This window comes from Ambystoma mexicanum, chromosome 10, assembly GCF_040938575.1.
Source record: "Ambystoma mexicanum isolate Mex_15411 chromosome 10, UKY_AmexF1_1, whole genome shotgun sequence".
NCBI classification, from domain to species: Eukaryota; Metazoa; Chordata; class Amphibia; order Caudata; family Ambystomatidae; genus Ambystoma; species Ambystoma mexicanum.
In genome coordinates, this window is record NC_090932.1 from 301790456 (window position 1) to 301807174 (window position 16719).

The 16719-nt window shown below is 46.5% G+C and overlaps 1 protein-coding gene across 2 annotated transcripts in view; it reads right to left on the bottom strand.

The window, feature by feature from the left end:
- DGKD (diacylglycerol kinase delta) overlaps positions 1 to 16719 on the bottom strand; it is a 1999080-nt gene that overhangs the window by 164876 nt on the left and 1817485 nt on the right. For both annotated transcript variants that reach the window (XM_069617880.1, XM_069617879.1), the window contains exons 25-26: positions 1412 to 1523; positions 1033 to 1125 (exon numbers count right to left, since the gene is read on the bottom strand). In XM_069617880.1, the coding sequence (XP_069473981.1) occupies positions 1033 to 1125; positions 1412 to 1523 (205 nt within the window). The remainder of the gene's footprint in view (positions 1 to 1032; positions 1126 to 1411; positions 1524 to 16719) is intronic.

Below are 16719 nucleotides of genomic sequence, written 5' to 3' on the forward strand. Positions count from 1 at the left end.
AGCAGTATGGTTTGTTCTGAGCTATCATGGATCAAGATTTGCTGAGAGCCATGCAGAAAGATATAATGTAATTATACTTGTTATTAAGTATAGCGCAAATTCTAGTTTCTAAGCGCTAAATATATTTGTGTTACAATGCGAAAATGCAGCTGAACAGTGAGGAGATGGTATTAGAAGAGAGTGTCTTTTGGCAGACACTGCTGGTAGACTGTCAGCTATTCTCAAGCAGAGAATACAGCCTTGAGTGCAGGAGAAAGAGATAGCATGACAAATGTTTTCGTTAGAATTAGGATGTCTTGTACGTAAGACAAGAATGTTCGCACAATATGCCTTGCTTTCTCAGAATATTTCAAAACATGTTCATTATGTTACAACACAGTACATGCTATGATGAAATGTATGCAGGTAACCAGAAGCAATGATATTTTCTCTGAAATGCTTCTACGCATGTAATGTTCGTCAATGCCACTCTGTATAAACAGTGGATTTCTTTTCAGTGCAAGTGTGAGTACTGAGTGCTAGAGACTTGGCTTGTTAGTGAGCAGCTGACTTCCCCTGCCATGCATAATAAACTGTGTTTCGTTTACTATCTATCTCTGTGTCTCTTGTGATCGTATTTTATATTCGTAGTATATATTTTGGGACTAACAGAGAGACCGTCTTTCACTACCGATAGCCTTATGGCCTGATCAGTTTCCTCGTAAGAATGAGCAAAAGGACATGGGAACTAAAGCATAATGCTTAACTTCCCATCAAAATGTCAGGACAGGAGTCAAAACAAAATGAAAGGGTGTCTCATAGAAGTCTATGGGAGGAAAGCAGCAACAAGTAAATCTTTCCCAACAACAGCACTGATGTGCTTTATCTGTAAAATCAGTTGTTTCTCTGGACCCTGTATTCATTGAGTAGAATTCTGAAAGCATCGACTGACGGCCTCACCACTCTGTGTTCATTGGGTCTTTTCCATCCATTCTTAAAAGAACTCCCGTACCCCAGCGTAGCTCCAAAGGGTAGTTCCACTCTCTTACTTACCAGAGCCATCTTGCCCGCCAGCAGTAGGTCAGTTTCATTATGAAGGGCTTTCACATTATTCACCATTTCCAACACCAGGCTACAGTTCATACCCTGTGATAAGAGAACCAATGTCAAATTAGCACTGGGAACAGAGCAATAAAAAGAAACAGACAGACACCTTTCCTAGCAGGAAGAAATAACCCAAAAGCAGCATCATTGTACTGGCAGAGAGGAAAATGCTTATAAACAGGTAGCATTCATGTTAAAGAGTCAAATAGGAAGAAGCCTAGATTGAGCGCTACGTAAGCAGAAGTCGCTAACGTCACACAATTAAGAAGTAGCCACGCAAGTAATAAGTTGTTATACAGAGTTACACAATGTCGGACACACAAACTACCTCTGTGCTTTTAGATTTAGCGTAGACCTTGTCCATGGACTTCGAGCTGGCATTAACTGCATGTGCAAGCTCCTGTTCCATGTCTTGGTGAGACTGGGCAATTTCCCGAATGCTGGAGAGAATCAACAAGGGAGAAATTAAATGGAAGCCTAGCAAATCATTTCTAGCCATGTACTATCTTCCCATAGAGACCTACCCCAAGGAATAACTTCAATACATTTAAAATGGTCAGCATATCCACACACCAACCTCACGTGACCTTAAATTCTTTACTCTATTTATATATAATAGCTAACTTCTGACTTGTCAATAAAAGAAACAAATAACACTATCTGACAAAACATTTAAAGTCCATAATTGCATGAGCTGTAACATATGAAACAGACTTCATCCTCAAATATACTGATGTTGTGCAAATCAACTAGAAGTCACAAATATCTCCATTTCCCCCAATAACAGAGACATCAACCATCATATTTTGGATCTATCCTTCGAGATTCAGGTTTTAACCCCAACCTTAATGCATTTAGGTGTGTGGCCAATCAATACTAATTTCCCTAATCTAGGAGACCTCACTTTGGTTAAATACTATTTGGTTTCAACATTGTTTTTTTACCTGAACATACAAGTTCTAGGCACTCTTTGAGAGGCTCTTCACCATTATTGCAACTGCCATACATGATCCACTACTTTTTCTTGAAATCCTATTTGTGTATAATGAGAAGGATGGGAATAGCCAATAAAATTGCAGTTGATGTGAGAAAATAGTATCAAACATTTCCGTTTGCCTAGTTTGTCCTTTATTTCTGCCAATATATTGCATTACCTGGATTAACTGAATCAGCAGCAAACTTCTTCAATGCATAATATAAAAGCTTGATCTTTGCCAGCACGTCAACAGTGAATAGAGTTTCAAGGCATTCCAACAGATGGGTGTGCCCCTCAGCACTTCTAAATCCAAGCAGAGAAATAAGTTATGCAATACCTCTAAGGCCATCTAACTTTGTGTGGGACCCATATAATGTTAAGAAGGAATTTCAGAATCAACCCTGGGAGTGAATTCGGAGAGGTCAAACTATAATGGTGAAAAGGAAAGACACGGATCTCTAGGCAGACCCTGTCAAGGGAGTGTAGTAGAGCAGTAAGGAGTAGACTCAGGAGGTTGCACAGTGCAGTATTCGGCTAACAGGAAAACATAATGAGGACACATGTGCCATTAATGATTAATATAGCCTGATCCAAGTCTGGATGCTAGAAAGTGGACTGCCACTAAACAATGACAAAACCAAATGGATGGTAATAGGCACAGGTTCCAGAGCACAAAGACTGGGACCTGAATACACTTATCAGCACCAAACAAAAAGTTAATACTTTAGGTGTATACCTGGACCAAAATCTTAACCTGAGAGCCCAAGTTAATAGTCTTGTGTCAACCTCCGCTTACTACATTAGGCTACTATCCCAAATCCGCCAATATTGCAAAGAAAAAAGCAGGGCCATTGTTAGCTCCAAGATCAACTATTGCAGTAGTCTCTTGGTGGGAATTGGAAAAGGTGACTGTGCTAGACATCAAATCATTCAGAAAAGTGCCACCAGGGCAATAATTGGACTGAAAAAACACAAACATATCAGAGGCAAGAACAAAATTACACTGGCTACCGATCAATGCCAAGACAGACTACCGCCTGCTGATATTAACTCATAAATGTCTGGATGGATCCAACCCACAATATCTTGCCGAAACTATGAAGAGGAAACCTGTGCTGAAAACCCTTAAACCAAAAAAACCAATGTGTTGGTGGTGCCTCAAGCCAAGCTGACCCTGGTCAGCAAAAGTCTTAGTTACTTACCTGTAACTGTATTCCTCCAGAATTGGTATCTTTCATAGATTCACACATGCGTGAATATTCCTTGTCGTCAGACTGGGAATCCTCGGTCCCAGTCTGACGACAGGGAATATTCAAGCATGTGAATCTATGGAAGATCCAATGCTGGAGAAGAACAAGTTACTTACCAACTGTAACTTTCTTTCGACTGGATGTTCTTCGAATGGATTGTGTCCTCCACGTATTCCTCATTTTATGATAGACTCCAATAGCATTGGTAATTTTGGAGGTGGGAGTACTAGTTATTGTTCTCATGGACGGAATGAAGTACCACCTTGGCAAATAGACCCTCATTGGAGAAAGAAGCATCTAAACAATAATGCTTGATGAAGGTATGCATTGATGCCCATGTTGCAGCTGAACATATATCTGTTGCAGGGACTCCCCTCTTCAGAGCCGCAGAAGTAGCCATCCCCCTAGTGGAATGGGCCCGAAGTCCATCTGGGGGATCCTTCCCCGCCAATCTGTAGCACTCAATTATAGCCAGAATGATCCTGCGGGATATGGGTTGTTTTGTCACTGCCAAACCCAATTTATGACCTGTATAACCTACAAAACGTTGGTCATCTTGACATTCTTGAAATGTACAAACTGAGAGCCCTTTTAGGGTCCAGTCTATGAAACATCTCCTCTTCTTCGCCCAAATGAGGAGGAGGATAGAATGTTGGTAGTATGATTTTTTGTGACAAATGGAAGTCAGAAACTACCTTTGGTAAGAAAGATGGTTTAACTTTAAGAACTACCCTGTCCTTGTAAAACGTAGTATATGGGCGTTTACATGAGAGAGCCTCTAGCTCACTAACCCTGCGGGCTGATGTTAAGGCTACAAGAAGGACAGTCTTCAATGTTAGAAGCCTCAATGCACAAGAATGCAGAGGCTCAAAAGGTATACAAGTTAGAAACTTAAGTACTAGATTTAAATCCCAAGTTGGGACATGAAAAGGTGTACTGGAGGGTATACGTTAGTAAGCCCTTTCAGGAATTGAATTATCAATGGAATTTTGAATTAAGATACCTCTTCGGAGGAGCGCTTGAATATGGACAGCGCAGCTAGATATCCTTTAATTGTTCCGATCTGGAGCCCCAGATTGGCTAGATGCAATAGGGAAGAGAGCACCATTGGGGTGCCACATTGAAAAGGGTCCACATCCTTATCTTTGCACCAGTTACTGAACTTGTTCCAACGACATCGGTACACAGATTTTGTTGCTGGCCTTCTGGCCGAAAGCAAAATCTCCATTATGTCATCCGGAAGATCCCAATCCTTGTATCTCAACCTCTCAGAAACCATGCATGAGGGTTGAGTGTCTTGACCACTGGATGGAGAACCCGACTTTCCTCTTGCGAGAGAAGATCCTCTCTTTGCGGAAGATGTATTGAAGGGCAGATGGACATGTCCAGAAGGTCCGGGTACCACGTCCTCCTGGCCCAATCCGGGGCAATTAGGATCATGGTTATCCCGAACTTTCTCAACCTCCTGATTACTTGAGGAATCACAGGAACTGGAGGAAACGCGTACAGAGTGGAAACTTCCAGTCCACCACGAACGCATCTCCTAGAGCTCCTCACAGAGGAAATTCCCTTGAGCAGTACTGTTCGCACTTCCGGTTTACTGTGGTGGCGAACAGTTCCACTTGAGGGGTTCTCCAAAGGGCAAAGATCTCCAGAAGGACTTCCTGATCTAGCTCCCACTCATGGGAGACTGTGCTCAGCATGCTCAGAGTGTCTGTCGCCGTATTCTGCTCTCCGGCCAGGTGAACTGCCGATAGAGAGATTCCTTCTCGTATTGCCCAGAACCAGAGCTGCATTGCCTCACTGCACAATGGTAGTGACCCTACGCCTCCTCTCTTGTTGAGGTAGTACATGGCCACTGTGTTGTCTGTCATTATCAGGACATTCTTTGCCTTTACAGAGGGTAGGAAGGCCTTCAGCGCTAGCCTGATTGCCCTCAGCTCCCACAGGTTGATGTGTAGTTTGGACTCCGATGGAGACCAACGACCGCTGATTGTCAGAATGTTGGTATGGGCTCCACACCCCGTGAGTGAGGCGTCCGTTACTACTGTTATGTCCGGCCATTGTTGCCAAAAAGATTCTCCCTTGAGGATGTTGTCGTTGCAAGCCCACCAGAGTAGATCCTGAGCAACTGAGCTCGGGACTTGCAGAAGATCCGACATACTCCCCGAGAACTGGGACCACTGAGTTCTGAGGGCCCATTGAAGGGATCTCATTCTCAATCTGGCCTCTGGCACCAGAAAAATGCAGGATGCCATGAGGCCGAGCAACCTCAGAAAATCGAAGGCCGGCAGATGCTGGGCATTCTGGAACTTCGTTACCATCTGCAGAATGTGGAGAGCTCTCACCTCGGGAGGCGAGGCTTTGCCCGAGGAAGTATTCAAAACTGCTCCGATAAACTGGAGCTTTTGGGATGGTATCATGTGAAACTTCTTGAAATTGAGGGAGAAGCCCAGTTTGTGAAGGAAGTGACAGGTGATCGACAGATGTTTCTGAGCTTGTTCAGGAGAACGTGCTCTGATCAACCAATCGTCCAGGTAGGGGTAGACGTGAATCCCCCCTCCCCTGAGACTCGCTGCCACAACCGCCATCAGTTTGGTGAAAACCCTCGGGCTGGCGGTCAGCCCGAATGGCAGAACTCGAAACTGATAGTGAGAACCGCCAACTGCGAACCTCAGGTACTTTCTGTGTTTGGGATGGATTGGCACATGAAAATAAGTACCCTGAAGGTCCAATGATACCAACCAGTCTTGGAGTTGGAGAGCCTGAAGGATCTGAGAAAGGGTTACCATCTTGAACCTGTCCTTCCTGAGGAACTTGTTCAAGTTTCTTAAGTCCAAGATGGGTCTCAATCCTCCGTCCTTCTTTGGGATGAGAAAGTAACGGGAGTACCAACCCTTGTTCCTCTCCGCTACAGGTACATGTTCTATTGCCCCTTTCTCTAGCAGGGATAAAATTTCCTGCAACAGGAGCGTGTCTGGAATTTTGACAGAATTGTTTCCCGGTGGATGGTCCTGAGGCCTTTTTAGGAAGGGAAGGCTGTAACCTTGAGCTAAAGACTCCAGTGCCCAAGCATCTGAAGTAATGCCCGCCATTATTGCAGATGCTTAGAGATTCTGCCTCCCACCAGGGTTTTGTGTGATAAGGCCTCAGAGTGATTTGGAGGCGGCTGCAGGAGTGGCTGAGGGCAAAGATGCCGTTCCTGACGTTGGCTTTGCAGTCTTTCGTCGTTCACCACAAGCAACATTTCTCTTGCCTCTTTGAAATGAAAGGCCTGTCCTCTTCCTCTACCAAAAGAGGAGTAGTACCGAAAAGAACGACCCCTCCAGGAAATGAGCCCGAATAGGGTTTCTGTGGCTGTCGCATGGAGGCGCTAAGAGATTTAGCTGCCGCTTTTGAGGTCTGTAGTTTTTCTAGGCTTTCATCAGCCTTACTACCAAACAGCCTCAAGCCATCAAAGGGCATGTTGAGAAGTCTGGCCTGCACATTTGGTGCGAACCCCGTCTTCCTCAACCATGCAAATCTGCATAGCACTGTGCTTGCAGCCATGGATCTGCTGATACTATCAGCAGTATCCAGTCCAGACTGGAGACATTCCCCCATTGCCTCCTTTCTGTCTTTGACAATATTCAGGAAGCCTTCCCTTTCCTCGCCTTCCGGAATATGTTCAGCCGCCGCCGAAATGCAGTCCCACAGGGTATGGGTGAACCTGGCCAGGGTACAGGTGACATTAGTTGACTTTAGAGCCATGCTACCCGAAGTAAAAACTTTACGGGCCCAAGCATCAACCTTCTTATCCTCTCTATCCGGAGGGATAGATGGATATGCAGTCTGTCTTGAGGTTGGTGCAGCTTGAATAAGCAGACTTTCTGGAGTTGGATGCCTGTTTAAATACTCAGGATCAGAAGTAGAAGTTCTATACTTCTTAGGGAAATTACCGTTTACTGCAGCAATGTTGTCAGGAGCTTCCCAGTTCTTTTCTACCGTTCTCTGAAGTGCCCTATGGAAGGGGAGAACTGGATCCTTCTGGGGGCCCCGATCTAGTATGTCAGTCATATCATCCTGATCAAAGGTGGGTGAGGCTCTACCCCAGTTCATGTATTCCATCCCTCTATTCATTTAAGTCCGGTACCCTGAATCTGCATTTTCTGCAGGGTCAGGTTTTGCAAACTCCAGCTCAGATGACGTATGAATGCCACTAGCAGAGTGAAGAGTGTCACACAGGTCTCTCATTTTCGATTCTGGATCGATTAATTCTTCTGGGACCTCTCTAGTACCATATTGTACTCCAAAAGGAGAAACCTCCTCATCTTCAGAACCACTTTCTTCAAATATAGAATACATAGACTTAAGGAAGTCTGATTTTGGTAAAGGAGTAAATCTCCTGTCTTGTTCATAAGTTTTGGTCGAAGGAATCGAAGGAACCTTCGATGGTATCGAAGGAGTCTTCGAGGACACCGATGTTGTCTTCGACAAAGGCGCCGATGAAGTCGCAGATGTTTTCAACGACTTCTGTTTTTTTATACAGTGTCGGGGAAACACTCCATTCTCGAGGAATCTTCAACGACTTGGCGTCGACTCGAGTTTTACGAGTTTCACCCATACTACTGGGTTTTACCACAGTAGTTCCTGACTTCCCCGTGTCATCCGATGGAGCGAGGCCGCATTCTCAAAGACATCCATCATCTTACTTCTAAAATCTTCCCATTTTCTTGGGGAATCCGAATTAGTCGGGCATCGTACCAATTCGGTAGCTGTAGCGGATGATGAAGAGGGAGATCTATGTCTCCTTTTAACTCTTAATGAAGAGGAAGAGCGCCTCAACATACTACAAGATCGGGAACTCTTAGAGTGTCTATGACGATCTGATTCTTTCAAATCGCTCAATTTTTTATGTCTTTTAGACAAGGCGTTCGAGGAGGCCTTAGAAGCTTCCCACCGCCAGTTACCTTTCCTCTCACGAAGGGCCTACTCCGTCATCAACAGACAGGAGCCACAGTCGCCGGTTCGATGGTCTGAACCTAGGCACCAGAGACAAATGCGGTGAGGATCTGTGATCGACATCTTCAAACCACAGTCGATAAATTTTTTTAACCCTGTCTGGGGTGTAGAAGGGGTAGATGAAGACGAGATTTTCTGAAGAAAATTTCGAAGCGCGCCGTTCTCGAGAGCAAAGCTATGGGAAAAACGGAACTGAAGCCAACGGGCGTCGCACGAGCTATTTGTACTGATGGTGACGTCGCCACGGTACGGAGCCCGTCGAGGGAAATCGACGCCATGACCTCGTGCACAGCGCCATTTGGCGAAAAAAAAATTCCGAAGTAGCGAAGCTGGCAGGATACGAATATCATAAAATGAGGAATATGTGGGAGGACACAATCCATTCGAAGTCTTAGTTACTTACCTGTAACTGTGTTTCTCCAGCATTGGTATCTTTCATAGATTCACATGCTTGAATATTCCCTGTGGTCAGACTGGGAACCAAGGATTGCCAGTCGGATGACGGGGAATACTCAAGCATGTGTATCTATGAAAGATCCAATGCTGGAGAAGTGCCTTTTTCACAGCAGCACCAAGAGCTTGGAATTCCATCATTCCTGATTTGAGGGAAACTCAATCCCTCAAGTCATTCAAAAAGAAACTTTAAAACGTTCTTATTTAGATAATTGCAGGCTTTGTGTAAAGGGTGGTCAATAATGGCTCCCTAGCACCTGTGCGTGTGTAGGTCTGTGTGTCTGTGCTTTTGACATCAGACAGCACCCGTATGTCTCCGGACCAGTGGTGCGTGGTACACATTTAAAAATGTAAATGTTGTGAGAGTGGTCCTGGGTTACAATGAGATATATAGTCTATTTTAATTTGTTATCTTAGGGAGACAGTCTAACTCGCCTGAAGATGGATATGTATCCGAAACGCGTTGTGAATTTATGAGATGTTACAACAATGAGAATTGTTCTTGATTACTTCTCATACGGGGGCTGCCTACGACATTTAGACTATTGTGTTAGAATCTAATGGTCATTAATTACTTTGACTTTGAAGTCGAAATTGTATTAGAAGTGTGCATTATTGTTTGTACATGGAAATTTGTCAAACATGTATTTCAATTAAGTTTTCACGAATACAACAATTAAGTGTTTTAGATACATTTGAAAATCAAAAAACAATAACATTTTTTTATTTAGTGTAAATCATTGGTTAAGGGTTTAGTTCCCATAGAAGAGCCTGGGTCTCTCAACGCTGTTCTGTTCGATGGGTACTTTTCAGACTTATTATAATGCCATAGCCAGGGGTTTACCCAGAGCACCCAAAATGTATTGACACAAATTAAGTAGTTGTTCTTTTTCACTTCTATAATGAGACATAAACACACACAGAGTACTCCAATAATTCCAGTTAGACAGAAGATGTACACAAATTATTTCATTACTAACTGTTCCCGGCGCAACATACGCAGTTCTAGCATATCTTAAAGGTCAATATCAGTCGGCTATTCATAAGATCATTACTGTCCCCCTTAAATATAGGGATTACCATTGATCGCTTCCAGGAATGGTCATTGAAAAGGCCAAACAAATAGGTAACTGTCCTCTTTTGAATTTGAAAGGCATATTTGTATTAGATGGAATTAGCGTTATGCGCGATATAAGAACAGTATGTAAGTTCCATCCATTACTCGGGCCTCTGTGATGTGTCTTTGTAGACGCGTAATTGTCAACCCTGTTCCACTGAAGAGTCTGCGTGATTAAGATTGCGTAGTAGCAGAATTACAGCACCTACTTCCAGTTTTAGCTTGTGAGGAGGCATTCGTCCTACAGCGTTTAGCTCTTTTGAGACTAAAACGATGAGCCGGTAATTGACTGTTCATTGACACTGGAACCATCCTGCCCTTTGTGTCGAGAAGTGGGGGTGGAAAGAAGGAACTTGAAATTATTCCGAATGGTGAAGGTGACCGCGTAGAACCGTGCTCATTCTGTTTGTTAAAAGTATAGCTGTTATTGAATTTGAAGGGCACAAACAGGTGCACTTTGCCATTTGGACAGCAGAGGGCAACCTAACACTGATACATTACATCAGCTGAGTACGGAAAACATACCCGAGCATTTATATGGGATACATTACTCACCGTAATCGTATTTCTGATGCTTGTATCTGCTTAGATTCACATGCTGTGCATAGGCCGACATCTAGTGGAAGCTGCGGAGTATTACAGTTTGTTTTTCGAAACTCGAAAATGGGCGTCGACACAGGCGTGCCAGTAATACTATCCCTAGTGTGACGTCCACTGTACCCAAGATCCCTCACGCGTCTGGGATCCTCAGATTGTATTTTTCTGACATGAGGAAGCATGAGGAGTAGCGCGAGTACAGATAATCCAAGCAGATAGACAGAAAGGTAAGACTACAAGCAATCATGCGCCTTCTTTCGGAGGGGAGGAAGGGTGGGTCGCATGTGAATCTAAGCAGATACAAGCATCAGAAATACGATTACGGTGAGTAATGTATCCCTTCTGAGGCTTGTGGAATCTGCTTAGATCACATGCTGTGCATAGATTAGCGAGCAGTACCCGAAGAAGGAGGTGGGATGTGAGAAGGGTCATGAGCAAACAGGTGTCTTAGAACCGCTTGTCCCACTTGTGTATCTGTCTTGGAATGAGTGTCAATGCAGTAATGCTGAGTAAAAGTGTGAATAGAGCTCCAAGTAGCTGCTTTGCAAATGGTGTCGAGGGGAACATTTGCAATGAAAGCCAGAGTGGCCCCAATGCCTCTAGTAGAATGGGCCCTTGGCGTAAAAGGCAGAGTTTTTTCAGAAAGAGAGTAACACAGCTGTATACAGTTGATAATCCACTTCGAGATCGCGCCTTTAGAGACGCGATCCCCCTCTCTGCCTGTAGCTACGGAGACAAACAGTTGATCTGTTTTCCTTAGCGGTCTGGTTTTATTTACATAGTAGAGGACCGCCCTACGCACATCAAGGGTGTGTAGTTTCACCTCAGCTGAGCTTTGCGGGTTCTGGGAGAAAGCCGGAAGCTCGATGGACTGGTTTACATGGAATTTAGATATAAATTTAGGTGAGAACCTAGGGTGTGTGCGTAAAACCAGTTTGTCTTTGTGGATAGTAAAGAAAGGATCCTGCACTGACAGAGCCTGAATTTCACTGACCCTTCTTATAGAGGTAATGGCTACTAAGAAGGCCGTTTTATAAGTCAGGTGTTTGAGACTACTTTTATGCATGGGTTCGAAAGGGGGGCCCATGAGCTTAGCTAGCACCACATTGAGGTCCCATCCTGGCGGTGGGTTCGAAATAGGAGGGTGAAGTCTCTTTACTCCTTCCATGAAGGCTTTAACTACTGGTACTTTCCACCACGATACTTTGTTATGGGATGTGGTGTAAGCCGAGAGGGCTGCCAGGTGTACTTTCAGAGAGTTAAAAACCAAACCTGCGTCCAGCAGGTGGAGCATGTATGTTACAACGTTGGAAGGAGTGCAATCACCTGGGTTGATTTGTTTATTCTGGCACCAAATAACAAATCTCTTCCACTTGTCAAAGTAACAGTGCCCCGTGTTTGGTTTCCTGGATTCTTTTAGGATGTCCATACACCTCTGTGGTAAATTGAGATGGCCAAACTCTATGACCTCAGGAGCCATGCTGCCAGGTTCATTGAGTTGGGTTCCTGGTGCACTGTTTGACCTTGTTGCTGGGACAGAAGGTTGTACCAGGCTGGGAGTTTGATGGGCTCGCACACCGCCATCCTGCGTAGGTGTGGAAACCATGCTTGTCTCGCCCACATGGGAGCAACTAGGATGAGCGTCATCGATTCCTTGTTCATCTTGTACACCACCTTCCTGATGAGAGGAGTTGGTGGAAAAGCGTACGCAAACATCCCTGACCAGTTCATCCACAGGGCGTTCCCTTGGGAGTCTGGCTGGGGGAACCTGGATGCAAATCCTGGGCATTGTTTGTTTTCGCTTGTGGCGAATAGGTCTATAGTGGGGAAACCCCACTGAGAGAAGAGATCTTCTACGATATCTCTGTGAAGGACCCATTCGTGTTCTTCTGGGAGGGAGTCTCTGCTTAGGGCATCCGCTAGGGAATTGAGCTCCCCTGGAACATGTTGTGATGACAGGAAGATGTTCCGTCTGAGTGCCCATATCCAGATTTTCTGGGCAAGCTTGGACAGATTTGGCGAACGAGTCCCTCCTTGTTTGTTCAGATAGAACATGGCTGTCGTGCTGTCCGTCCGGATCTGCACCGACAAGTTTAGCAGATGGGGCTCGAACGCCCGAAGCGCTCGGAATACTGCCAGAAGCTCTAGCAGGTTGATGTGGTTCTTGGCTACTGAGTGAGACCAGAGACCCTGAGCTGTGTGGTGGAGATGGTGAGCTCCCCACCCAGTCAGGCATGCATCTGTAGTCACCACTGCCTGTACTTCGGGATCGTAAAAGGGTTTTCCCCTTGCGAGATTCTCTCTTGTCCACCAGTGTAAGCTCTGTACGAGTGTTGGCGAAACGACCACTAGATCGTCCCACTGACCACTTGCCTGAGACCACTGTTTCGCCAACCATTCCTGCATGGGACGCATGCGCAGACGCGCGTGGGGGACCAGGTAAATGCATGACGCCATCATGCCCAGTAACCGCATTGCTTTGCGTACCGTTATTTGTTGACCTGACTGATAATGTGGAATTTGCAGTAGTATATTCCGAATTCTCTCTTCCGAAGGGAAGGTCAACCCTTTTTGAGTATCTAGGATTGCTCCTAGGAACTGTTTTGAGGTGCTTGGCACCAGACTTGACTTCTTCTCGTTGATAGAGAAGCCTAATTCGTGGAGGAGGTCGATAGTCCTCTGAATGTTTGACCTGCAAATTCCTGGGGTTTCCCCCGTTATGAGCCAGTCGTCCAGATAAGGGTACACTGGGATTGCCTCCCTGCGTAGGTGTGCAGCTGCCACCGCCAGTACCTTGGTGAATACCCTTGGTGCTGAAGCTATCCCGAAGGGCAGTACCTTGAATTGGTAGTGGCGACTGTCCACTTTGAAGCGCAAGTATTTTCTGTGCGCTGGGAGCATGGAAATATGAAAATAAGCATCTTTCATATCCAAGGTTGCCATGTAATCCCCCTTTTTTAGGAGGGGGATTACCTCTTGTATCGTGGTCATACGGAATTTTTGGGGCTTGACATACTTGTTGGCAGGCCGTAAGTCCAATACTGGGCGCATTGTCAAATCTTTCTTTGGCACAAGGAAGTAAGTTGAATAGATACCCTTGTTTACCTGGTGTCCTGGGACGAGTTCTATCGCGTCCTTTTCGAGCAGAATGGCGATCTCCTCGAGAAGGATCTTCTGATGTTCTAAGGAGTGTATTCTTTGTCGTGGAGGGTGGTTCCGGGGACGCTGCAGTAATTCTATACAATATCCTGTGGACACTGTTGACAGCACCCATCTGTCTGAGGTGATCCCTTCCCAAGCCTGGGTGAAGTTGGAAATGCGTCCCCCTACTGGGGTTGCGTGAGAAGGGACCCTGAACTGAGCGTCACTGCTTTGGTGGAGGCGTGCCACCTCCCTTGTTGGGGCTGCCTCTGCCTCTTCCACGACCTCTCTTGTTACCCCTGCCGTAACTTTGGGTAGACTGCTGGTTGTTGTTCCATTGTGTACCCTGTCCTTGGGCATAGTTGCCTCTTTGTGAATTTTGGCCGCGTGGGCGACGAAAATTACTGTTCCCCCTCTGGTTAGGGGGTTTGTTGGTAAGCTGGCCAAGGGATTTGAGAGTCTCGTACTCGTCCTTGGCATTTTTAAGTGCGTCTTCGACCGCTTTCCCAAACAATAGATCGTGTTCCACCGGCTTGTCTATTAATGAAGCCTGGGTTTCTGTTTTGAACCCCGACTGCCGTAACCACGCATGTCTTTTGATAACAGTACCTTCTGCTATCAATCTTCCTGCGTTGTCCGCGGCGTCGAAAGTTGCTTTTAATATGCAACCAGACACGGCTCTCCCTTCTGCCGAGATGCGAGCCAACTGGCCCTTTAATGGTTCAGGAGCAGAGGCTATGAGCGCCGCGACCTCTTCCCATTGATGGCAGTTGTAACTTGCCAACAGGGTGGTGGAGTTTGCAATCCTTGCTTGGTAGGCGGACGTTGAGGCTACCTTCCTGCCAAACCTGTACAGTCTTTTGCTCTCCTTGTCGGGAGGAGCTTCTGACGACGATAAGGGTGTCCCAGCCCTCTTCCGAGTGTTGGTAACCACTAGGGAGTCTGGTTTAAGATGTCCTCTTACATAAAGAGGGTCAGACTGGGCTGCCCGAAAAAGTTTTTCGACTCTGGGGTTGACGGCTCTGGTGAGGTTAGGATTCACCAGGGATGGATCTATTCTACGTTGGATGGATTTAAGGATAGGGATGGTCTGAGCGACCGGCCTCCTCTCTCCCACCAACTCTTCTGCGAAGTCCCTTTCCTCCTGTACACCGTGGGTGTCGATGTGAAAATGTTCTGCTGCGCGAGCGAGAACTTCATTAAGGAGGGGCTGGTTATCAACTGGCGAGTCGGTAACTGGGGCTTCGCTCTCTACCGGGGAATCTACTCTGTAAATTTCCTGTTCATCTTCTACCTCCTCCAGGTCCTCATCATCCGCATAGTATTCAGTCCCGGTTTGTTCCTCCATAATTGTAAACTCCTGGTCCCCTTCAGGGAAAGGCTGTCCTTGGTATCTGGGGTGTGGAGTAGAGTATGGAGTAGAGTAAGGCTGCACCTCGAAGGGTTCAGGTCTTTCAAACCGGCCTTTTTACTTAGGGGGATAGGATCAGAGGAGCCTGAGGGTGTGGCCCCTTGAGGGTCATACGAAAGGAAATGTTCTGGGTTTTTGTCATAAAAATCAGCTAAGGAAGACATCCTTGACATGACCCTGTCTATGTCTTCACTGGACCATTCTTTGGAACAGGATATGACTTTAGTAGGCAACTTAGAGGACTTATCAAGGGTACCCTTGCTGGATGTTGATGTCCCAGTAGATTTATGTTTGTCTGTCTGCTTAGGGTGGAAGGATGGTCTTACAGGAGTGGAAGGCTGTGCTTTCCGCTGTTTCCCCCCCTCCCCGTGCGTGGAAAAATGTTTTCCCTGCCCCTTGGAGGCTCCAGAGACTTTCGACGCCTGGCGTCGAGGGTCTGGAGAGGTATCTTGTTTCGAGCGTGGGGCCTCGCTGGTGTTAACTGCGGCCTCGGTCTCCTGGAGCGCGGCCTGGGGGTGGAAGTCGTCTTCGTCTTCCGACGATCGAACTTCCGTTAATCTAGGGAGCGAGGCACTCTTGGCAAGAGTGGATGATTGCCTTGCGTCATGAGGCGATCTCGATCGAGAGCGCCCAGAGGACACCGAGTCGGACCGTTCTATCTGTGCCTCTTTCCGAGAAGTCGACGTCGTCGAGGTTCGGTTGGACTTAGTGTGCTTAGTGTGTGTAGGGTGTGTAGCGCTTGCGTCGCCGGGGGTCTTCCCCACAGCCGCCCTGCCGGACAACCTTCCGAGGTCGGGGACCTGCGCTCGGCAGTCTTTCGACGCCGTAATGCCCTCGCCGTCCGAAAGTACGGCGTCGCTGCCATCGCTGAAGGCGCCCTCCGCTGCCATGGCCGCCTGCCTGGCGTGGTGGGCCCAACGCTTTGTCGAACGGTCCTTAAGTGTCTTAGGCTTAAACCTACTACACGCTCTGCAGTTCGCTTCGGGGTGGTCCCTCGGCAAGCAGAGATTGCACGTGGCGTGCCTGTCGACCCAAGGGTATTTGCGGTTGCACTTGGGGCAGAATTGGAAAGGGGTACCCTCCATACGCACCTTGAGGCAGCAGGCTGGTAAGTGTAGGAAATATATAAGGTGTACCTATATACCAAGAGTGAAGAGTATGTACCACCCCCCACTCTCCCTACTTGCAGGGCCGAGGCCAGCGGCCTACTAGGCCCGGGCCGAGGCCAGCGGCCTTCCGAGGCCCAGATCCGTCGTGCAGCAGCCGACGGTCGATGTCTTCTCCAGCCGTTGTCGAGTGTCGAGGGTCGACGTTGGGGTGGGGAAGGATGTCAATAAATAATTTTAAACTTCTATAATTAGCAAAAGTATGGCTAAGGCCAGGGGACTCCGCAAGATGCTTCCGACCAGTATGGCAGAAAAAAACAATCTGAGGATCCCAGACGCGTGAGGGATCTTGGGTACAGTGGACGTCACACTAGGGATAGTATTACTGGCACGCCTGTGTCGACGCCCATTTTCGAGTTTCGAAAAACAAACTGTAATACTCCGCAGCTTCCACTAGATGTCGGCCTATGCACAGCATGTGATCTAAGCAGATTCCACAAGCCTCAGAAATATAGATACATTTATTAGGCATTTAAGATACCTTCTAAGCAATGGAAACTTAAGGTAAGTATTATCAAACAACT